Raw genomic sequence first — 25769 nt, 5'->3', positions numbered from 1 at the left:
AATCTTTCCCATATTTTTTTTACTAACATTGCGTTTCACCCTAGTGCATTCGCCGACTTAAATTTTGAGTCTATAGAATTTGTAGAAGTCTATCAAATTCTGTTCAGATCGAGAGATATTAAAATGTATGTATTTGGGACAAACCTTTATATATAGCCCCCAACACATTTGACGGATGTGATATGGTATCGAAAATTTAGGTCTACAAAGTGGTGCAGGGTATAATATAGTCGACCCCGCCCGACTTTAGACTTTCCTTACTTGTTTTTTTTTTTTTAAATTTTATTGTTCAAAAGCAAGAAATGTCGGAAATAACATCAAATTCTAGAATCAGGTTTATATTTGTTCGAATTGATAACCTTTGCCACGAATTAAGCCATCATACGCTGTACGAAAGTGGCTTTGCGGGTATTATGGTCCACTCCCGGTGAAGCGCCCTCTTGAAATGATCGACATTTTGGTATTTTTTAGTGTCAACTTTACAGTTCAAAATGACCCGTACACAAAAATCCAACGGATTGAAATCCAGAGATGTTGATGGATATTATGTGATGGACATGAGGTGAAGAGTCTCCCCTTGGAATGTAAGTGGCCTACGGCTGAAATGTTTCACTGCCCAGGGCTTCAATACTGCCATTTACCCGATAATATTCGGCATTTATTTGGATCCCACGGTCAATAAATTCGGTCGGGAAGCTATCATTGGCCATTACGGGAGCAACGCTCCCTACACAATTACCGTCGGCAGCGCTTGAGTACCTATGGCTAACTGCAGGTCTAAATTTTCAGATGGACTCTTTGGAAAGTAATTTTTTGGCAATTAAACTAAACCAGTACTCACTATGGACTCTCATCGGGGAAAATCAAATTGCTTTTTCTTGGATTTTTCCAATCTAACTTTTTTGTTCATCAGTGAGCTCTTACACTGTTTGGAACTTCAATGGCTTTAGAACAAGCTCCACAGATCTGCAAATTTTAATGGTCATTTTGTGGTAGAAATGAAGCGAGGAACCTACTATATAAGCCATTCTTGGTTGGTGTGTGAGGCCTGATGGTTCAATACTGTCTTTAGGACATTTTCCCGATAATATTCGGAATTTATTTTGGCCTCAGGGTCGATTAATACGAGCGGGGAGCGACCATTGACCGTTACGGCGACCCACACAAATGGCTCAATTTGGAATGGCTTCCCATCCGTAAAAAACAAATACGGTAACAGGTAACTTTTGTCCAAGTGAATCAACTCCTTGGTTTTCTTCAGTCTAACTTTTTTTGTGCATCGGTGAGCTCTTGCACTTTTTTATACTTCAACGGTTTTAGTCCAAGCTCATTTTTCAATATGTGTTGCATCCGTTCTTGCGATATGTTTCACTCACGAGCAATTTTTCTACCACTATGTCCTGAATTTCTACCAAACCTTGCCTTTACTCTTCGGATCAATTCTGGTGTGGCACGCAATGCAATACGCAATGCCATTATCACGGTTACGAGCAATCATACGGGAGACAAAAACTGTATTCATATTCAAATGCTGGAGGGCAATCGCACTATCAAGCTTGGATTCTATGACGGTTAACTTTATTTCTGAATTCAACTGATCTAAATTAACTGTCACTTCTGTTAGCTGTCAGACGAGCTGTGTAGAAATGGTGTCAACCTGGTTAGGTTAGGTTGCAAAAGATTCGTAAATCGAATTGATGTCCACCTAGAACACTATAGGTCCATAGTTGGTCTTTTTTAAAGTTGCTCAAGAACTTCCAAGTATTGCTTGAAACATTTAACCAGTGGCCCTGATAAACGCGAGTATGTTCCTTAAGCTACACTCCCGCTGATCGGTGAGAGCCTGAAAGAAAAATGGACCCAGAATCTAAAGGTACGAGTCTTCCGTTGATTCTGGGTCCAGACACCATCTGCATTAGTCGTTTTCTTTAAGGCCAAGTGTTTAATGCCAAGTTCTAACATTAATTAAAGGCCACAATTCTTGCATGTTCATCGCCAACTGGATTTTGTAATTTCTACGGTTCTTTTCGTCCCATATCAACTTGGGTTGGTATTTCTTTAAAACTATGAAGACAGTGAAGGAACAACATCCACATGGATGAGTGCCCTCCTTAGTCAATACATCTGCTTCTTCATTTCCCATTATTCCACAGCGCCCAGGTACCCAGCACAGAGTTAAATAATGCTGTTCAGTGAGAATTCTCTCTACAATAGTAAGAGACTACCTTACACCTTATGTTTGCAATGCCCAAGGTCTTTATAGCAGCTTAAATGTCGATGAAATGGCTTATAGCACTTCTGAATAACGGCCTCATCAATAGCGACTCAGTAGCTTTTATGATCCATTGGAAATTATTCAAATTTGCGCTACTTCAACTAGATCATAAGTTGGCAATCAAAAATACTTTTTTGGAATTGTATTTTTTAAATTGTTTCTATTTTTTTCAAATGAAATTCGAAAGAGTTAAAGAATCATTTTCGAAGAATGAAGAATCACTAATGGAAAGTCAATGCAGCGCATACTTCGAAGATGGCTTCCACCCTATTAGGTTAGGTGACAGCCCGATGTATCAGGCTCACTTAGACTATTCAGTCCATTGTTATACCACATTGGTGAACTTCTCTCTTATCACTGAGTGCTGTCCGATTCCATGTTAAGCTCAATGACAAGGGACCTCCTTATTATAGCCGAGTCCGAACGGCGTTCCACATTGCAGTGAAACCACATAGAGAAGCTTTGAAACCCTCAGAAATGTCACCAGCATTACTGAGGTGGGATAATCCACCGCTGAAAAACTTTTTGGTGTTCGGTCGAAGCAGGAATCGAACCCAGGACCTTGTGTATGCAAGGCGGGCATGCTAATCATTGCACCACGGTGGCTCCCACCCTATTTATAAGCCCGTGTAAAATTCATTGCTTCTGATCTGGAAAATTTTCATTACTTTTTTGGTGACATTTTTATTCTGAGATAAAGGGTGATACGGTCAAAATTTGGTCAAGGGAAAACGCGTGTAAATCGGTGAAATCGTTTATTTAAAAAATCAAATTAAATTTCTTTTCAAGTTCAATTAGTATAAAATTCAGGGAAAATATTCAGTTAGGCTTTCGCTTTTCCAAATTCGAATTGCCGGGCCTCACGCTTGACACCTGCCATCAGATTTTGTGCAGCCACCTTGTCCACCTTCTTCGCCGCAGAAAGCCAGTTTGCCTTGAACTGCTGCTCGTCCTTAGCAGTTTTTTGGTCTTCTTTAGGTTCCGCTTGACAATAGCCCTGTATTTCTCAATTGGGCGAGGCTCTGGCGTGTTGGGAGGGTTATTGTCCTTGGGAACCACATGCACGTTGTTGGCGGCGTACTACTCCATGGCCTTTTTACCGTAATGGCAAGATGTCAAATCCGGCCAACACAGTACGGAACAACCGTGTTTCTTCAGGAAAGGCAGCAGACGTTCATTCAAACACTCTTTCACGTAAATTTCTTGGTTGACAGTCCCGGAAGCTATGGAAATGCTGCTTTTCAAGCCACAGGTACAGATGGCTTGCCAAACCAGATATTTCTTTGCGAGCTTTGACAGTTTTATGTGCTTGAAAATATCTGCTACCTTTCCCCTTCCTTTTGCCGTATAAAACTCCTGTCCCGGAAGCTGCTTGTAGTCGGCTTTGACGTAGGTTTCGTCGTCCATTACCACGCAGTCAAACTTCGTCAGCATCGTCGTGTACAGCCTCCGGGATCGCGCTTTGGCCGTCGTATTTTGTTTATCATCGCGATTTGGAGTCACTACCTTCTTGTAAGTCGATAGTCCGGCTCGTTTTTTGGCTCGATGCACGGTTGTAGACGATACACCCAACTTATTTGCGGCATCTCGGAGAGATAGGTTAGGGTTTCGCTTGACCGTATCACCCTTTATTATATAATACATTAAAACTTGTATGCTGGAGATATGTAGGCCTAAAATACGAGTATCGCATACTCTGCTTGCCTACATTGTACTCCATATTCATTTGGTTTGAGGCAATAATTTCCAACCATTAATGTATAGCAATTTGAGTAGTATCCATTATCGAAAATAAGGGGTTACATTTTATGTGACCATAAATTATTTACCATCAACCGTAAAAACTGGACAAGTCCATTTTTATTATGAATTCCCCGAAAAAAAAACACTCTTTTTTGCCAATTATTATGGTTTTGTGTAATAAAGACATTCCATCTTTCCATATTGAGTTATGCAAAGAGAGGCATGAAATTGACTTGCTTTACCGTATATGAATTTATCCAATTTGTACGATCTGTAGTAGGATTTTTTACGTTCATTTACATATGAATACACAATGCATGTAGGGGGGATAAATTTTGTAATGTATGTGTATTAAGGTGGAACAAGAGGGATTTTTTAATTAAAAATTTTCTGTATCAAACTTTTTAGGTTTACGACTGTCGCAATGTTGTAAACGTCACATTTGCGTCGTAAATGTAGAAAAAGTAACAACCCAGCAAAAAAATTTGGAAGTTCTTCTCAAGCCACAACTTTAAAAGAACTTCCAAAAATGCTCTCCCAAAGATGTTTTTTAGTTTAACTGCACAGGAAGTTTATTTGAGTCAATTTTTTTATAACCCGCTTTTTTCGTATTTTTAAAGGGAAATTTATTTTTATTTGTTTCGAATAGATTAAAAACATATTAATAATTAATAAAATGGTACAAATTATTTAAATTTAGCCGAAAAAAATGTTAAATCCTTTCTAAAAAAATTGCGAATTTTTGCAAATATTTGATGACAAACGTTCTAGACAAGCCTTATAATGCATTAAAAATTATACAAAATTTTAAAAATTTTTTATTTGTCAAAATATCACAAAAATTCTTAATTCACATCCAAAACACTGAATTCACCTCACACCTTAAGAAGTGATGCAAATTCAGTGCAGGGGCTGTTGAAATGTTGGACATCCGTCCTATGACAAGCCCATATTAAATTCATCGCTTCTGCGTCAATTTGGCACCACTTCCGGATCCAAAAAGAACATTTTCACTACTTTTTTGGCGACGATTTTTTTTCTAGGAAATGTCGCAAATTTAAAATATTGCAGTGACGTCGACTGGGCAGGGGATTCGATGGTTAGGTGGCAGCCCGATGTATCAGGCTCATTTAGACTATACAGTCCATTGTGATACCACATTGGTGAACTTCTCTCTTATCACTGAGTGCTGCCCGATTCCATGTTAAGCTCAATGACAAGGGACCTCCTTTTTATAGCCGACTCCGAACGGCGTTCCACATTGCAGTGAAACCACTTAGAGAAGCTTTGAAACCCACAGAAATGTCAAATGCCATACTGAGGTGGGATAATCCACCGCTGAAAAACTTTTTGGTGTTCGGTCGAAGCAGGAATCGAACCCGCGACCTTGTGTATGCAAGGCGGGCATGCTAACCATTGCACCACGGTGGCTCCGACCCCAAATACACGGCCTAGGATGTGAAAATGTGGCTCCTTCACATCACCAAATACCTCAAAACGCCACCGAAAAGCCAGCGTTGTAGGAATCGTGGATCAGACAAAACCAAATTTTATCTAAGACAACCCTTAAAAAGTGTTACTGGAAGAATGGGGCAAAATCTCTCAAGAAACGTGTCGAAAATTGGTAGAGTCGATGCCAAGACGACTGGAAGCCATTTGCGCTAACAAAGGGCGCCATACCAAATACTAAGTGGACCAAACTGTATGTATTTTTAATGCTGAGAATTTATGAAAAAATCGTGGTGTCAAAAGTCGACTTTTGTAATTTTTTAATATTTTGACTTTTCCAAAATTTCAAAAACTCAAAACGTTGAGGAGAAAGTCAACTTGGTGAATTTTTAATAGTCATTCCAAATCTTGAAAAATCTATGGTGTCAATGCGGGAGGTTTGAACCGGTATGTTACCATGGTGAAAGAAAACTTTTTCTTCGTGCTCTTCGTGGATGCGTTTTCTCAACTTCGGCCCAACGGCCCAAAAATTCGGCATATAATAGCGCGAAAAGACCAGGCTCTCATGACGCTGTCTCAGCTAAATCAGAATCTTCAATCGGCAATTTTATAGTTATTTTGTCCATTTTTTTGGTTGAGTTGTAAAGCCGATGTCGCCAAAATGTATGTACAATTTATGGCATTCGGGCCAGCCGGACTCAGCGCCATTTTTGTACCCGGAATGAAATTTAAATTCAAATGAATTTGTACGACCCACCTTTATGTATGTGTGAAATATGTAAATGAATGGATGTTCGTTGCTGTGTGAGAACACACACGTGCAATTGATATCCACATAGTATAGCTTTTTCTTATTGGACCATTATTAACGAATGGGAAGAGTAAACAAAAGCTGAATGCATTTACGGCATATAGGAGGCCAAATATTTAAACATGACCCTTTTTGTTTTTCTTTTCTCTCCACAGGATATATGGTGATAGTAACATCGAAATAAGCACAGAGCTGTAAAATGCAACCCCCAGAAAAAGAAATCATTCAATTAATTGCTCAAAATGAGAATTTAATTTTTTACAAAATTCTACACAAGAATAACAACTGATGTCGTAGACGGAAAAGACAAAGATTCTTGCTTCTGGTCTAGACCAGTGTACGATACAATGCAAGGATATTATTAATACATAATATTGAAGAGGAAACAGTTACCACGAGCATTAGCATTATCAGCATTGCAGCATTGGTGAGAGGACAGCCAATATTACTAACAACAATAACAACAAAGATTACAACATACAAGAGTAGTCCATACAATTAACGAAAAACTGCCCATAAACACTAAGAGAGAGAAAGAGAGAGAGAGAGACACACACACATAAATACAAATACCATCTCTCATAGTCAACAATCTCATAGTAACTCAAACAGAAAGAAACAAATACACACACATAGTATACACTCACACTTTACATACATCCAAGATATTCGTAATTGAGTACAGAGCATAGAGAAGAAGCTGTAAACATTCGAAATGGCCATTAATATTTTGGACTATGACCATTATGCCATCAGTGCCATTGTTACGGTCAGCATGCAGATATTTTTCTTCCTCATCAATTCCATACTGCAGTTGGATAAATTAACCGACTTTGCTGGTGGTGTTAATTTCATCATTATTTCATTGCTGACATTTTTCCTGGGTCAAATTGATCGGCCATCAAAGGTAAGTACCTCGATACCCTGCCAAATAGCTTCCTCAATGTTTTCCACTGCAAATTGATTGACAATGTCTTTTTGAATCATTGAGTGGTAGATATCGTTTGCCAAAAGAACTCTTGAACATGAGGGTGATGTGGCTATGAAGTGTACTCAAGATGTTCTAGATTATGATAATCTGTAGAATATTAAAAATAATTATTATGATAATCATAACAAAATAATAACACTTGATGCCATTGCTGTTGCATCGCTATGGAAACATGATATAATAAAATTCTATAACTTTGTGAATTACGGGAGCATTCTTTCAAGTGAATATTATTTGTCTATCTATTCCATTGCACATAGAATAATGTTAGGAAAATTATAAAAAAAACAAAATATATATAATAAATTATAATTATTTCTAAGTAAAAACAAGTGAGTAAAGTAGAAAGTCGGGAGGGGACGACTATATCATACCCTAAACCACCCCTACTAAATTAGAAAACATAAACATTTGTGGGTTATCATTGATATAGGTTTGGGAGATAACCCGCATATCCATTAAGGGATACATGTTTATAGGAGTTTTATCACAATCTGAACAGAAATGTGTGATATTATTAGAAGCTATAGTTCCTTTTTCGAACAGCTACTAATATTGACCCCATTATTAAAAAGAGGAAATCGTTCAATTAGTTTGGGTAATAATCCAAATTTGTTAAAATCGGGCAATATATTTATGTAATATGTCTTAAAATTTTTCAAAATTGGGCGAAACATGTATGTGTGAGCTATATCTAAATCTGAAGCGATTTGCATGATATTTTGCAGGTTTGGTTGATATTACATTAGATTACCATTTGCTGAATTTAAGTAAGATCGGGAAATAAATGAGGCCACTATGGTCAAAAATAATGTTATTAGGGGCACATTTTTCAAAATAGGGCTCTACATATATATGGGAGCTATATCTAAATCAGAACCGATTTGGATGATATTTTGCAGGTTTAGATTCTCCCATAGAAGATTACCTTGTGTCAAATTTTAGTAAGATCGGTTGATTATTTATCAACCGATTATTATGTTTTATGGCCAAATTTGGGAAAATCGGGTGATACGTATATATGGGAGCTATAGCTAAATCTGAACCGATTTCGATGATGTTTTGCAAATTTTGTTAGTATTATAAAATATTATAGTAAGCAAAGTTTGAGTAAGATCGGTTCATAAATAAGGGTTTTATGGCCAAATTTGGGAAAATCGGGCTATACATATATATGAGAGCTATATCTAAATCTAAACCGATTTCGATAAAATTTTGCAGACTTGAAGAGTGATGAAAAATATTACTTTGTGCCATATTGGACGACAATCGGAGAGTAATAAAGTGCAACGTGACCCCATTTGTCGAAATAGGGCGATACATATATATAGGAGCTATATCTAAAGTTGATCCGATTTCTTCCAAATTCAATAGCGTTCGTCCTTGTGCCGAAAAAACTGCCTGTACCAAATTTTATCAAAATCAGTTAATAATTGCGACCGGAATTCTGCGAACAACAAATACATGGACAGACGGACGGACACCAAGCACTAGATCGACTGAGGAGGTGATTCTGAGTCGATAGGTATATATTTTATGGGGTCTAAAATCAATATTTCTGGTAGGCACATTTTTTGGCAGATCAAACTTATTATACCCTGACCACTATGTGGTTTAGGGTATAATAGACCCTGATTATGGATTATGTACACTCAAAAAAAAAAAATACTCTCAAAAAATGCACATCCAGGAAGGATTGAAAATGTAGTATAATTTATTCACAAATTAAATAAATATTCTTTGTCAAAAATTTTTAACTTTTTAAAGAAAATTTCATAGTTTGAAAGTTTGCAATGTCGTGGTGAAGCGAGATCCGTCTTCCGCAGTTGGTTTAAAAAAAAGTGTTGTATACTGGCAAACAAATTGTTGAATACCCCTTAGAATTGACTGTTCTGCTTTGTTCGATAAGATACGATTGCGTGGGGTGTTTCCGTTTCGAAACAAATTCGACTCTAACAGCGATCAAAAATCTAAATATAGACTCCATACATCGACATAGCTAATTTTTCAATAGAACCTCTCTGAGAGTACATGTGTGTAAAAAGCCACTATCAACCAACGAGCGTGGGTGGTACAGAGGGAGAGCCTCAAACTTGAAAACGAAAGGTTCCGAATTCAACGCTCGGTGCATCCAATCATAATTTTTATTAAAAAAAAAATAACTATCGCTTTTATGACCACTTTTAGTCATTGGTTCGATTCCCCGAGAACATTATCGCGTAGTGGGTCATTTGTTCCCGAACGGGGACACTAATTCGATAGGAATATGATATCGCCTATGAAAGTTATATCTTCCAGGGCGAAACTACTTCGATACACTTTCGATAGAAAATGTTTGCAGGGGTACCAATGTACAGTGGTGAGCAAAACTGAGTGCATTTTTTCACCACACTATATTGAGTATACCATATGTTGAGTTGTTGTTGTTGTTGTAACAGTTTTTAATGTAGTTTCATCCAGTTTGTTCTATGCTTGTGTAGTTCAGCTGGTAGCCAGATCAAGGAACTCTGCGACAAGGATGGGGTGTGTCCAGAGTGATCTGGTAGTGAGACGGGTAGGCTTAGCTGGGCAAGCAAAAAGGTGACGAGTGTCATGTGGCCCTTGATTACAGATGGGACACACGTCAGCTACGCTGCTATCAATCACTGATAAGTATGAATTGAAGAGGCTGCACTTGTCTGATCTTAGTTGGGTCAAAACTACCCTTGTCTACCGTGGGAGGTCTCTCTCCTCCGGTGCTATGGGCGGCGGTCGAACTCCGAGAACAGGATTAACATTGTAGCTTCTCACCGCTTCAGCTACAGTATCCTAATGAATCCTGTTCAGACCTGTCTGGTACGCTGCCTGATCTAGAGGCTCTCCTTTTGTAACGCTGGATATCGGGCTCTAGAAGGTGAAGATCAACCCTTACATTCCTGGGTGGAGGTTGTCTATCCACAAGATGGTGATTCGGATGACATCTTCGATGGCAACCCAAGAGGTACTGCTTTGACAACATGTAGTTGTGTCGACGCACTGGGATGATCTTAGTCTCCGCATAAAGGTGATCCAGGGGTGTACTGCGGAGACATCCTGTTGCGGTTCTAAGGGCAGCGTTCTGACAGGTCTGTATGTTATTCCACTGCGTATCGCTCGTTTGAGGTGTCCACACTGGCGCTGCATAGTTTACCACTGACCGGCCAATTGCCTTATATGTAGTTAACAAGGTTTCTTTGTCCGCTCCCCAAGTGCTGCCGGCCAGCGACTTGAGGACCTTGTTTCTACCGCGGAGCTTATCACAAATTGCAGTGGCATGGGCGGACGACTTAAAAAGGCTGTCGAATGTGACCCCGAGAATCTTGGGATAATTTGTTGTCGGAATTGTTTCGCCATCGACTCTGACATTCAACTGCCTGCGTACTTCCGCCATCCATGTAGTGAATAGTGTGGCTGAGGATTTGGTGGGAGATATCCTCAAATTTCTTGCAGTGAAATAACTGGTAAGATCAGCGAGGTAGACATTCAATCGATTGCAAAGGTCATCAACAATGGGCCCGGATGCCATGATTGTGCAATCATCCGCATAAGACACCGTCGTCAGGAGGGGGTGGAATCGAAGACAGGTAGAAGTTAAACAGTGCCCGAGATATCACCCCGCCCTGGGAACTCCCTGTTTAACTCTACGGGGTTTTGACTTCATGTCCCTGAATTCCACGTACGACTGGCGTCCACACATATAATTCAGAACCCAATGCTTCGTTCCTGCCGGTAGGACCGTATTCTCGATGTCCTCAAATAATGTGGCATGGTTAACCGTATCGAACGCTTTCGATAGGCCAAGCTCCACGAGGACCGTCCTATGACACGGCTTGGGCTGATTAAGTCCCCTATTGATATATGTCGAAATGGCATGTAAGGCTGTCGTCGTACTGTGTACCTTACGGAAACCATGTTGATGGTGGGCAGCTGGAAAATTCTCCACAAGGCTGGGGAGGAGTAGTGCCTCAAGTGTCGTGGCTACTGGCGAGAGAAGGGATATCGGTCTGTACGATTCACCTTTACTCGAATCTTTGCCTGGCTTCAGTAGTGGAATCACTCTTCCTATCTTCCAGACATCGGGTATAATGAGTGATTCCAAGGACAAATTGAAGAGTCTGGTCAGGTACTCAACTCCCAGTATTCCCAGATGTTTCAGCATTAGAATTGAAATTCCGTCGGGGCCCAGCGCTTGGATGGTTTCGCGCTGTTGATGACATTGGTAACTTCTGCTGCAGTAAATTGTGGTTTGTTCGGTTGAAGTATTTGGTGCATCTCTTCGGATCAGTCACAGTCACGTCGCCAAAGGTTACTGAAATCCCATCATCCCTTGTAGCGGGGTTCGAGAGGGCTCTCACTGTCGACCACAATTTACCAGTTCCTGTGCCTAAGTTACATTGCTTCAGGTGCTCTATCCAAGTGTTCCGCTTGTGCTCATTGACTATCTTCCTAATCTCTAGATTTAGTTCTCTGATTCTAGGATCAGCAGGGTTAGCACGACGGCGTTCATCACGCTCGTCTGTGAGTCCCGCCGTTTAGGCTGGGAAGTTGGGCCTCACTTGGGCAATTCGACCAGCGGGTATGAAGCGAGCGGCTGCTGCGTTGATGATGTCCCGGAACGCCCTCTGGGCAACATGAACATGAGAGGGGGACGGGAGTTCGCTGAAGCGGCGATCGGTGTATTCTCTGAAGCCTCCCCAATTGGCGTTCTTTTGATTGATATACGTCCGGCGTTCAGAGGTTATGAAATCGGAGGGTCGGTTAATGGTTAGAATTATGGGGAGGGGGTCCGATTCCAGTGAAACGACGGGTTGCCAGGAAACGTCATTTATCAGACCAGGCGACGATAAAGATAAATCTGGCGAACTGCTGCAGTCACCCATAATTCTCGTGGGGGCCTCTTCGTTCACCGTGCAAAATGTGGAGTCATCTATCTGCTCTGCCAAAGCTATGCCTCTCTGGTCATTACCTAGGAGTGAATGCCAAAGATCATGGTGGGCATTAAAGTCTCCTAGAACCAATCGGTTATGCCCGCACAACAGCCACTCAATGTTTGGGCTATAACCCAGAGCACAGCTACCAACCGGCGGTATATACACATAGCTCTATCTCGGCAACCCCAGACTTGACTGCTACCCCCATACATTCCATATACGGGTCACTAGTGTCTGGCACAAGCGGGATAGGTCTATACTGCACGGAACGGTGTATTATGGAAGCCAGGCCACCACCTCCACTTCTTGTGCGATCCTTTCGAAGCACATTGTATCCATCACAATGGCGTAGGATGCAGGTGGAATTCAGCTTAGTCTCCTGGATCGCCGCGACCCTTATCCTCTGCCGATTCATAAAGTCCACGATTTCACAAATCTTACCACGGAGCCCGTTGCAATTAAATGGCAAAAACGATGCACTATCCGGAACTGGAACAACAATATTGGGTGTAAGATGCTGCGGAGGAGAATATTGCTGTACGGGAGATGTCGGGAGGGTCACATAGGCAGACGACCCACTGCTGCTATCGCTGGCACAGCATCCTGCCACGTAGTCAGTATGACTATACTCCCGCAGCGATGTTAAGCCGGAGCAGTTCCGGTAATGTACCCACTCCAAGCACCGGTTACACCTGACCGTAACCGAACGGTGGTGGATCAGGTTTCGGCAGACTGAACAATACCATGGTCCGGGGTTCTCCTCTATCCCGGCTCGGACCAATAGCAAACGGAGAAGGCTCCCCGGGATGCACCTTCTCCAACACAAAAAAACGGACGAAACAACACGTAGACTGATGTGACAGCCTCTGGCCAATGGATGGGGTCCATCGGGTCAATCCGGTACACAGAATCCGCCGCCGTGGGATTGAGTGATCAATTTTATTTTAATTTTTATGCTTGTAACCATTCGATACAAAAGTTCAAAATCCCTAACCCACAATATTACACCTGGCCTCTCCCTCTTGTCAAATTTTACTTATGTGCATATTTCCATGTCAAACAACATCGACTGCAAAAGGGTTATAGTGCGATGGTGATAATGATCCCGATCATAGTATTTTGATATTTGTAGATAATTACCTTTAATAAATGGTTTATAAAAGAAAAAAAAAACTTTGCAAATATTTTGGAATTTTCTGTGCATTTTAGTTCATTTTTCAATATTTTCCGATTATTGGTAAACAGAAAAAGAAACACATATTACAAAAGTCTTGAGAAAATAAAAAAGTTTCAATTCTACCCAAGGACAGATGAAAATGCCTCGATATCTTTATGGAGCAGCCGATGAGAAGTTTGTTCCCTTACAAAGTACGAAATCCAAAGCGGACAATCAAAATCTTGTGGCCACATATAAATTTAATTTGGAAAATATTTTAAAAGGACCGCCATCATTTAATAAGAATGATGTACCCATTGACTTTAAAATTAGTCCGGATAGTTTATTAAATCTTTGTATCAAAATTGTAGATGCCTTGCCATTACCCTCGATATATGCATGGAATATCGAAGATATTTGCAAATGGCTAAGACGCTATGGTTATCATCAATATCAGAATACTTTTCGGCAAAATTGTATCAATGGTCATAGTCTACTGCTCTTGGACGCCTCCGCTTTATGTTCAATGAATATTAAGAATTTCGATCACATCAAGGACATTGCCTATGGCATACGAATGTTATTCCATTTTGAGATGACCAAATTTGGACGTAGTATCACATGTTATCCGGAATTCTCTAATGAACTTTATAAATTGTTTCGTATAAAAACAGGGGCAAAATACGAGCAAGTACGACGTTCGGATTTGTGGCGAAATATGCAATTGATACGAAAACAAGACCCCTGTCAAACACATTGGGAAATTCTAGAAAAATGGCTAGGATTCGACAAAAATCCTGAATATCCTGATCGATTCGGTGGTATTAAGAGGAATAAGCTTTATCATTGTCAGGAGAAAGTGGAATCCCTCCCACACCATAGCCCATCTACACAATGTCATTGCTTACCGCCTTGTGAATCTACTTGGAAGAATACAGATTGTCGTCCACCTTGGCTATTCAAATGTTTACCTCATTTAAAACCGTCCAAGGAGTTTGTGCAAGTTTGTAATGGTTGTCTTTCGCCCTGCACTTGTCACTGGACTTCGAAAATGTATATGACTCATGGTATTTTGTCTTGTTTGAAAACTGCTTTCCCCCATAAGTATGGTCCTCCATTGAAGTACACTGGTACCACGTACGAACAAACTGAACGATTTGAGAAACTCAATGAATATCGTTTATCTTTATTCTAAAATTACCTTTTTACTTCATTTTGAAAATTTCTAATAAATTTCCATACATTTCTGACAAAATGTAATTAAATATTTACTTGCATTATTGTAAGGTTTGCTTTGGATCATTTTATAAGGAAATAATCTTTTTCACACGAACTTCTGCGAAATATGATCAAATTTGTACGAAGTTGTTAAGATAACTACACTGGAAAAAAGCATGCCCGGTTCCAAATATTTTGTCTTTACTTAAAAAATTTTGGTACTGATTCCGAGCCAAAGAAGCGAAGAATACAAGTAAGGATGCTTTTAAGACACAATTCTCTTTTAAATTTGGGTTTTTTTTGTACTTGCTTCTAGGAAGCAAATTTAAATTTTTCGTTTTTTCAGCTTTTTTTCTTCATATCAACCAAGCCGATATGAATTCAACCAAGGTCGTAGTTCAGTCTAAGACGAATTTCGTGAAGGTCATCCCAAATCCGTTTTTTGTTCCGGAATTTATTGATGACATGCGATAACTGATATTTCAATATCGCCATTGTGACCTATCGTGAGATTGAGACAATCTTAGGCATTAGTGCAATATTTCATATTGCATGAATATTTGACTGTCAAAAAATAATAATGTTCGCGTTGAATCCCACACAATTTGTCAATCGCTCAAAATCTGGCTCGATTAGTCGAAATGCTCTAAAAATACGATCGCGGTGCTTTGAAACACGTCCATGACAACGTGACAGGTGACGATGGTGCATTTTCCCGTATTAATTCAAAATAAGATGAAATCTGTACGGGAGTTTTAAAGATGAGCCAAATCAAAGAAAAGTTGCTCGTGTACGAAGCACTTCCACTTCCACTTCCAATTAACATATTACCTTTTTTGAGAAAAACTAGGCATGTCGCAATCGTGTCACTAAAACAACGCAGAACAGTCAATTCTGAGTGATACACAACCATTTGTTTGTCAGTTATCTTCCAAGACACCACGACAATGTGAGCTCTCACATATCGGCTTGAACAACTGCATTTTTGGGAACTCAAAACATCGATTTGATAGATCATCCGCCATATAGTGCTGACTTGGTACCGAATGACTTCCTTTTCTATTCTCATACGTAAAAAATAACATGAGAATGCTTGTTTTGGAGATACCTCAATCAGAGTGACAAATGTGTTTCGACGATTGGTCCAAACGCATGCAATAGTATATAGATCTTTATGGGAAATACTTTGAAAAAAAAAAAACAAGTATATACGGCCGTAAGTTCGGCCAGGCTCCGGAGGTCAAATCTGGTGATCGGTTTATATGGGGGCTATATAATTATGTGGACCATTTTTTGCATGGTCATTAGAGACCATATACTAACACCATGTACCAAATTTCAGCCGGATAGGGTGAAATTTGCTTCTCTTAGAGGCACTGCAAACCAAATCAGGGGATCGGTTTATATGGGGGCTATATATAATTATGGACTGATATGAACCAATTCCTTGGATACCATATACCAATTGTTGGATACCATATACTAACATCACGTACCAAATTTAAACCGAATCGGAAGAATTTTGATCTTCCAAGGGGGGGGGGGGGGGTCAAATCTGGGGATCGGTTTATGTGGGGGCTATATATAATTATGGACCGATTTCGACCAATTTTTTCATGTTTGAGGCCATATATTAACACCACGTACCAAATTTCAACTGAATCAAATGAATTTTGGTCTTCCAAGAGGCTCCGGAGGTTAAATCTGGTGATCGGTTTATATGGGGGCTATATATAATTATGTGGACCATTTTTTGCATGGTCATTAGGGACCATATACTAACACCATGCACCAAATTTCAATCGGATCGGATGACCATGTACCAAATTTCAGCCGGATCGGATGAAATTTGCTTCTCTTAGAGGCCTCGCAAGCCAAATTTTGGGGTCCGTTTATATGGGGGCTATACGTAAAAGTGGACCGATATGGCCCATTTGCAATACCATCCGACCTACATCAATAACAACTACTTGTGCCAAGTTTCAAGTCGATAGCTTGTTTCGTTCGGAAGTTAGCGTGATTTCAACAGATGGACGGACGGAAATGCTCAAATCGACTCAGAATTTCACCACGACCCAGAATATATATTCTTTATGTGGTCTTAGAGCAATATTTCGACAGGAATGACAAAGTTAATATACCCCCCATCCTATGGTGGTGGGTATAAAAATAAAGCGATTTTCGATTATTAATATGTTAGTTCTATAATGCCGAAATGTAAAATGCATTCCCCGTACCAGTACCTTTATGTGGCGGTAAAGACAAAAACTACAAGGTGGATATGAAATATTAAAACACAATTGGTTTATTTTAATAATTTTATTTACATTCCAAATAGTCTTAAATCTACAGATTCCACGGATCACCTGACTACATATTCAAAAATGCAGAAGAAGTTAAAGAACTGCCACAAAGAGTATATAATTAAAAACATAGATAAAGGATAAAAATGGAAAATTATAAATAATGGATAATGAATGTGGAGGGTAAATAGAAAGAATTATTAAAATAGCCATAGTTAGTTGATCGTAACTCATGTGGTATTTGAAATCACCAACAATTACGCTTGTTGATAATTGCAAATAAACTCAAACGAAATACTTTTGGTGGTTTTTGAAATAATATAATGAACTGTCAATAAAAAAGTAACATGTAGCTATCACCTAGTTTATTACATATACCAAGGTGAACTTGGTAACACCCAAAGGAATTTTTCCGGGTCGGTCATAGAACCCAGTTTATGATACAAGCGTTTTAATTTTTTTATCTATTTTATTTCATATTAATATGAAATTTAACACTGTTGCCAAGCACAATAAATACCATTGTGAAATGTATATAAAATGTTTGCAATTACGAAGTGAGGTTATTTAATTTCACTTCTTGTTATTTTCTAAGCGTTAGTTAAAATCTCACTATAAACTAAACACCTGTGTAAAAGAATGTTTGTGATTTCCTAGTGTAGATGTTTATAAACATGTATAGAGGTATGTAGGTATGTATATTCCACAGATAAATAGCCCTCTCGGAAACGTTTAAAGGAATAGTGCAAAAGTAAGCAATTTGCAAAGCGCTTTTATATATCCAGCAACACCCAGTCATCAGACTATACAATATGAGCTAGAGTGTGTGTGTGAGAGAGAGAAAAGACCTAAGAACACAATGCTATTTAAGGCAAGTGTTTCTTTATACAAACGAGAGTATTAATGTAAGTATGGATGTGTGTGTGTGTGTTTATGAGGATATGAGTGTTCGTTGGTGTATGGCTATGTTTAAACGAATGCTGAGGAAATACTATACAAGTTTGCATTTCTATTGTATTTTTATTCCTCAAGCGCTTTGGCACTATGCACCACATCTGGCACTCTCCTCCCAAACTCAATATCATCCTCTTCCTCTCGCTCTCTTTCACTCTCTTTTCTTGTATTCATATGACTTGTGATATCACAAGTTAATAAACCAATGCTGACATGTGGTTGTACAGCGTAGTCAGGGCTTTTGAAAATTGTTAAAGAACATTTAAATTAGATAATAACATCATTGCCGCTACTTTTTTGCTCCTTCTGCTATCCGGTGTGCGCTTGATAGTTTGTAGGAATATGTCTGACAACGGTGATTGGTGTTGCTAAAGGCAAAAATGTCAGAATTTCATGTCCATGCTTCCTTTTTTGTGGCAAGAGGCCATACATAAAACATTGTGTCAGAATTTTTAGTAGGTTCTGTGCTCTAGGACTTTTTACAAAGTTCATGCTTTTTTTCCAAGATATATAGTCGAGAATTCATGCACATTCACAAGCATATGTACATTTGCGGAGATTTTTCTATTTGTAAAAAGAATAACTATTTGCAAAGGGACAAAGTTAATTTTTTAGTACGCCGTTTGATAATTTAAGCATCATATTACTTTGGAAAGTGCGCGTGTGTGCGTTTTTATGGGTCACTTATTAAAAAAAAAACATGACTTTGTTACTTTTAATATTTCCACATATGCAATTCTGGTAACTTTTTGTCATACATAGTTGGAAGTAAGTTTTTTCTATAGCAGTTGTAGAGTAATACTTGAAAATACTGAAATAATTCAGCGTTTTTACATGTCAACATAGTTTTTACCATGGATTTATCATGGTAAAGTTTGCAAAAATATACACACAAAAGAAAAGAAAGGAAAGTTTTGATATTATAGTTCATGAATTAGGCAAAATAAAATATTACAAAAATTGCACGTGCTGACAGGCTCACTTAGACTATTCAGTCCATTGTGATATTTGTAAGGTATAACTCAAAAACTACACTAAAAAAAAAGAATTCTCTATTTTGGAGAAAGTTTCCTTTATAATATACACAAATTAAGCATAAAGATTTAGTGAATTCTTTCTTTAAATTTGTAAATTTTACTACAAATGCGTCCATCATTAACTTAGTATGTCATTGAAGGCATTCTTGCAATTTTGAACTATATTTTTTTTCTTTCACAAGTGAAAACAATTATTTGTGTGTAGTAAATTTTCTTGAATTCGTCGAAAAATATTTACTTATTTTTGTGATATCGGCGTGATGCCAGTTTAGTTAAAAATTTCTAAAAATATTCAAAATTTTCTAAAATTAACCAAAAGTTTTCTTCCGGTTGGGTTCACTGTTTTCTTTCAGTGTATAGTGTAGGAATTTTATAAATTAACTTTTTGACTCAATTTTCATACTAATTAAACATTGTCAAAACTCTAGCTCGTTATTCGCTGATGCAACAAAAGTTTGGATGAACATTATGGACACTAATTTTACAATTATCTAATTTTACAATTACCGCAAGCCCTGAATAGATTGTAACACCGCAAGCCCTGAATAGATTGTAATTGCGAATGAGAGATGTAAAACTTGATGAGTTTTCAAATTAATGCAATGGAAGGCATATTTATACCCACCACCATAGAATGGTGACGGGGGTATAATAAGTTTGTCATTCCGTTTGTAACACATCGAAATATCGATTCCCGACTATATAAAGTATATATATTCTTGATCAGGGAGAAATTTTAAGACGATATAACGATGTCCGTCTGTCTGTCTGTTGTAATTACGCTACAGTCTTCAATAATGAAGCAATCGTGCTGAAATTTTGCACAAACTCGTCTTTTGTCTGCAGGCAGGTCAAGTTCGAAGATCGGTCCAGGTTTTGATATAGTCCCCATATAAACCGATCTCCCGATTTTACTTCTTGGGCTGATAGAAACCGCAGTTTTTATTCAATTTACCTGAAATTGGAAATCTAGAGGTATTGTAGGACCACAAATACGTGTGCTAAAAATTGTGAGTATCGGTCCATATTTTGGTATAGCCCCCATATAGACCGATCTCCCGATTTTACTTCTTGGGCTTATAGACACCGCAGTTTTTATCCAATTTACCTCAAATTGGAAATCGAGAGGTACTTTAGAACCATAAAGAGGTGTGCCAAAAATGGTGAGCATCCGTCCATGTTTTGGTATGGTCCCCATATAAACCGACCTCCCGATTTGGGGTCTTGGGCTTATAGAAACCGTAGTTTTTATCCAATTTGCCTGAAATTGAAAAACTAGAGGTACTTGAGGACCATGAAAAGGAGTGCCGAAAATGGTCCGTATCGTTCCATGTTTTGGTATAGCCCCCATATAGACCGATCTCCCGATTTCACATCTTGGGTTTATAGAATCCGTAGTTTATATACAATTTGTCTAAAATTGGAAATTTATAGGTATTTTAGGGCCATAAAGAGGTGTGCCGAAAATGGTGAGTATCGGTCCATATTTTGGTATAGCCCCCATATAGACCGATTTTACTTCTTGGGCATCTAGAATCCGAAGTTTTTATTCAATTTACCTGAAATTGGAAATCTAGAGGTATTGTAGGACCACAAATACGTGTGCCAAAAATTGTGAGTATCGGTCCATATTTTAGTATAGCCCCCTAAAAGACCGATCTCCCGATTTAACTCCTTGGGTTTCTAGAAACCGTAGTTTTTATCTGATTTGCCTGAAATTGTAAATATTCTGGTATTTTAGGCTCACAAAAACGTGTATCGGATTAAGTTTTTACCGGTCCATTTGGTAATGCCCCTATATAGACCGACTTCACTTCTTGAGGGTGTAGAAGGCGCACTGATCATGAAAATTGCTTGAAACTCAATGCAAAATTTCCAGATTTTACTTCTCGGGTGAAAATCTACAGATTTAAGATTTCAAATCAAGACGTTATTTTATAATTTTCTTGCACACTTACAAGAGATGTTAATGATTCCTCTAAAACTCAAACAAAAATGGTTCTTATAAATCCAGGAAGTGTCCTCTAGTCCTCAAGCCCTCCTGAAATTTCAAAGGTAACCCTAATATTTGGTTCATGGTGGTGGGTATTTAAGATTTGGCCCGGCCGAACTTACTACTGTATATACTTGTTTTTGTAGTTCATTTTTTCTTCTATGAGAGGATGTAATTTCGTTAACTACAGTTAAAAAGTACAGCAGGGCATTAAAATTTCCTGGTTTTAACAACGCTTTGTGGAAATCCTATAATGTGCAGTAAAATTTAGTTCAATTTTCGTGCGAGGTAGTTTATTCTTCCTATAAAACAGTTCACTTTTTTCGGTGTGGCTCTGTTTGCTGACTTTAAATGATGGTATGATTGTAAACATTTTATTAAATGCATAATTAGATTATACGCATTTTCACAAACTCATATAGTAGCAATATATCATGGGTAAAATGTACTCTAAATGTCTTTGCTTGCTAAGCGAATATTAAACAAGTATATACGGCCGTAAGTTCAGCCAGGCCGAATTTTATGTAGCCTCCACCATGGATTGCGTAGAAACTTCTACGAAAGACTGTCATCCACAATCGAATTACTTGGGTTGTGGTATCTTAAAACTTCTTAACATCGTTTTCTAAATTATGAGTTAGTCCATACGTGGTAGAGAGCCAGAATTCAAATATGGGGGTCGCTTATATGGGGACTATATACAATTATGAACTTGATATGGACCAATTTTTTGTGATTGGGGATCGATTTATCTGAGGGCTATATATAACTATAGACCGATATGGACCTAGTTAGGCATGGTTGTTAACGGCCATATACTAGCACAATGTACCAAATTTCAACTGACTCGGATGAAATTTGCTCCTCCAAATATCGGGATGGGTTTATATGGGGGCTATATATGATTATGGTCTGATATGGACCACTTTTGGCATGGCTGTTAAATATCATATACTATCACCACGTACCAAATTTCAAGCAGATCGGATGAATTTTGCTTCTCCAAAAGGCACCGGAGGCAAATCTGGGGATCGGTTTATATGGGGCTATATATAATTATGGACTGATATGAACCAATTCCTGCATGGTTTTTGGATAGCATATATTAACATCACGTAGCAAATTTCAACCGAATCGGATGAATTTTGCTCTTCCAAGGGGCTCCGGAGGTCAAATCAGGGGATCGGTTTATATGGGGGCTATATATAATTATGGACCGATTTCGACCAATTTTTGCATGGGTGTTTGAGGCCATATATTAACACCACGTACCAAATTTCAAATGAATCAGATGAATTTTGGTCTTCCAAGAGGCTCCGGAGGTCAAATCTGGTGATCGATTTATATGGGGGCTATACATAATTATGGACCGATATGGACCATTTTTTGCATGGTCATTAGAGACCATATACTAACACCGTGTACCAAATTTCAGCCGGATCGGATGAAATTTGCTTCTCTTAGAGGCTCCGCAAGCCAAATCGGGGGATCGGTTTATATGGGGGCTATATATAATTATTGAGCGATGTGGACCAATTTTTGCATGGTTGTTAGAGATCATATGCTGACACCATGTACCAAATTTCAGCCGGATCGGATGAAATTTGCTTCTCTTAGAGCCCCGCAAGCCAAATTTGGGGGTTCGTTAATATGAGGGCTATACGTAAAAGTGGACCGATATGGCCCATTTGCAATACCATCCGACATACATCAATAACAATTATTTGTGCCAAGTTTCATGTCGATAGCTTGTTTCGTTCGGAAGTTAGCGTGATTTCAACAGACGGACGGACGGACGGACATTCTCAGATCGACTCAGAATTTCACCACGATCTAGAATATATATACCTTATGGGGTCTTAGAGCAATATTTCGATGTGTTACAAACGGAATGACAAAGTTAATATACCCCCATCCTATGGTGGAGGGTATAAAAAACACTCATACACATACACAGTATACATTGAGGATTGTTTTCGTACGTGCCGGTTAACATTTCGATTTCTTAATTACAAAACCCTGACCAAAAAAGTTACCAGGTGCATAAAACCCAATATCAAATAATTGTTGCAGTTTGTTTGCACTTTAAACATTCTATGATGCGGTTGTTTGTAAATATCGGTGTATGTGTTTCATTTCTCACTCACACACACAAACAGACACAGTCACCCATGGAATTTACATAAGAAACAGTTGCCTTGAATGTTAGTTAGACGAACAAAACAAGCGATTTTCAATGCAAAACTTGGTTGAACTTCCTGTGTTTGAGGGCTCTTATTCTTGTACCATGAACGATAGACGGTCGAGAGTACGTAAGACGACCACGATGACGCTACATCACTTAATATGCATTTATATGACACGCACACACACACACATATGAACAAACGAGAGCACTTAATACAGTAATCGTACACTTGTAAGGAATTCAGTATGTACGTAAGCATATGGCACAATACAGACGAAATAAACACACTATGGATAGCCATAGCCGGTCGCTTGTGTAGACGTTAGAGACTACTACCACCTCATGTTAAAAAGCATACATTATATGCTTAAACAAAAAGTATAAACAATTTATAGGGCAATTTATTATAAAATCAATAGGGATTCATAATTCATAAAGCAAAGTCCTGAATGATGATGAAGATAATTTGATGGCACTGCTTTTGTTGTTGTTGTTTTTTTTCGTTTGCACTTTGTCTCGTTTGCATTGCTTTCAGTATTAGCTCGAGGACAATTGCATTTTGGTTATAGACAAGAAAACAAATGTTAGTCTCTTTGTGAGAACAAACGAAAAAAGCCTAAAAAATCAAGGTCAATTCAAAGAGCTGGAGGACATTTAGAAAAGACCAAAAACCAAAGAGTAAATGTTTTTTTCCAAGTACTCTTAATGTAGATAACATCAAGGAAATGCTATAAATGGAAGGGTTATGAAAATTCAATTTGAATTTCAATAAAAGTTCTTGGTTGGTTCACAGTTAAACCATGACATTGCTATTGTAACAGGTTGGCTGATAAGTCCTCGGTCTAACAAAGAAAAACACATTTTTATACCCTTCACCACTACTGTGGTACAGGGTATAATAAGTTTGTGCATTTTTATGTAACGCCAAGAAATAATTGTCATAGACCGAAACCGTAGTATACCGATCGGCTTAGAATTAAATTCTGAGTCGATTTAGCGATGTCTGTCTGTCTGTCCGTCCGTCTGTCTGTCCGTCCGTCTGTCTGTATATGTAATTTTGTGCACAAAGTACAGGTCGCAGTTTAAGTCCGATCGTCCTCAAATTTGACATAACGTCTTTCTTCGGGTAGAAGACAATCGCTATTGATTTTGGAAAAAATCGGTTCAGATTTAGATATAGCTGCGATATATAGTTATCACCGATTTGATCATAATTCACGTATTTATGAACCGACGCTCTTCAAATTTTGTACATCTGAATATTTTATCAGCCCCGTCAAAACTACCAAATATCAGCTAAATCGGTTCAGATATATATATAGCTCCCATATATGTCTTTCGTCCGATTTGGACTTATATGACCCCAAAAGCGAGAGTTTTGCCCTGATTTGCTTCAAATTTTGCACAACGAGTACGTTTAATAGTATCGTTAATTGTGCCAAATTTAGTTGAAATCGGTTCAGATTTAGATATAGCTCCCCTATATATCTTTCGTCCGATTTTGACTTATATGGCTTCAAAAGCCAGAGTTTTGCCCTGATTTGATTAAAATTTTGTACAAGGAGTACGTTTAATAGTATCGTTAATTGTGCCAAATTTAGTTGAAATCGGTTCAGATTTAGATATAGCTCCCATATATATCTTTCGACCGATTTGGCCCCAAAAGCCAGAGTTTTGCCCTGAGTTGCTTGAAATTTTGCACAAGGAGTACGTTTTATAGTATTGTTAATTTTGCAAAATTTAGTTGAAGTCGGTTCAGATTTAGATATAGCTCCCATATATATCATTCGCCCGATTTGGACTAATATGCCCACAGAGGCAAAAGTGCTACTCTGATTTTACAGAGGAAGTAGAATTGAACTTGAAACTTTGCACAGGCAGTAGAATTAAGGTTCTGCATATGCGTGTTTATTTTGGTTGAAATCGGTTCAGATTTTGATATAGCTCCCATATGTATCTTTCGCCCAATTTTCCGTCATATGACCACAGAGGTCAAAGTTGTTATCCGATTTACATGAAATTTTGCACAGGGAGTAGATTCAACATAGTAACTATGCATGTGAAATTTGATTGCAATCGGTTCAGATTTCGATATAGATTCCATATATATGTTTTTCCTATTTAGGCAAAACTGGCCGAAATACCTACATTTTCCTTATCAAATCGCCACTGCTAAGTCGAAAACTTATCAAAATGACTCAAATTTTCCTACTACTCTATTACACATCTATCGACCAATAAATCATAAATACACTTTTGCGAAGTTGCCTCAAAATTGGTTCATATTTAAATGTCTCCTATATTTTTCTACTAACATTGCGTTCCACCTCAGCGCATTAGCCGACTTAAATGTAAAATCTATAAGTATTGCAGAACTCTGTACAGATCTGCTCAGATATACAGAATATAGGGTTGCCACCGTGGTGCAATGGTTACCATGCCCGCCTTGCATACACAAGGTCGTGGGTTCGATTCCTGCTACGACAGAATACCAAAAAGTTTTTCACCGGTGGATTATCCCACCTCAGTAATGCTGGTGACATTTCTGAGGGTTTCAAAGCTTCTCTAAGTGGTTTCACTGGAATGTGGAACTCCGTTCGGACTCGGCTATAAAAAGTAGGTCCCTTGTCATTGAGCTTAACATGGAATCGGGCAGCACTCAGTGATAAGAGAGAAGTTCACCACTGTGGTATCACAATGGA

General features: G+C 38.5%; 2 protein-coding genes across 2 annotated transcripts in view; both read left to right on the top strand.

Annotated features, from left to right (window-relative positions):
• Positions 1-25769, top strand: part of LOC142235075 (uncharacterized) — a 139842-nt gene that overhangs the window by 31274 nt on the left and 82799 nt on the right. The window contains 1 exon segment of the mRNA XM_075306301.1: positions 6434-7185. Within this exon segment, the coding sequence (XP_075162416.1) occupies positions 6994-7185 (192 nt within the window). The 5' untranslated portion in view covers positions 6434-6993.
• LOC142234236 (uncharacterized) lies at positions 13437-14641 on the top strand. The gene has a single exon (XM_075305326.1). It carries the CDS (start codon positions 13529-13531, stop codon positions 14567-14569), a length of 1041 nt encoding a protein of 346 aa, XP_075161441.1. The 5' UTR covers positions 13437-13528; the 3' UTR covers positions 14570-14641.

This window comes from Haematobia irritans, chromosome 4 (assembly GCF_050003625.1).
Source record: "Haematobia irritans isolate KBUSLIRL chromosome 4, ASM5000362v1, whole genome shotgun sequence".
In the NCBI taxonomy this organism is placed as follows: Eukaryota; Metazoa; Arthropoda; class Insecta; order Diptera; family Muscidae; genus Haematobia; species Haematobia irritans.
Note: the sequence above shows the minus strand (reverse complement) of the source record. Positions and strands in the feature narration are given on the sequence as shown.

What these genes read in the sequence shown, in the direction of transcription:
- LOC142234236 (XM_075305326.1), top strand. Translation starts at nt 13,529, where the DNA reads ATGAAAATGCCTCGATATCTTTATGGAGCAGCCGATGAGAAGTTTGTT.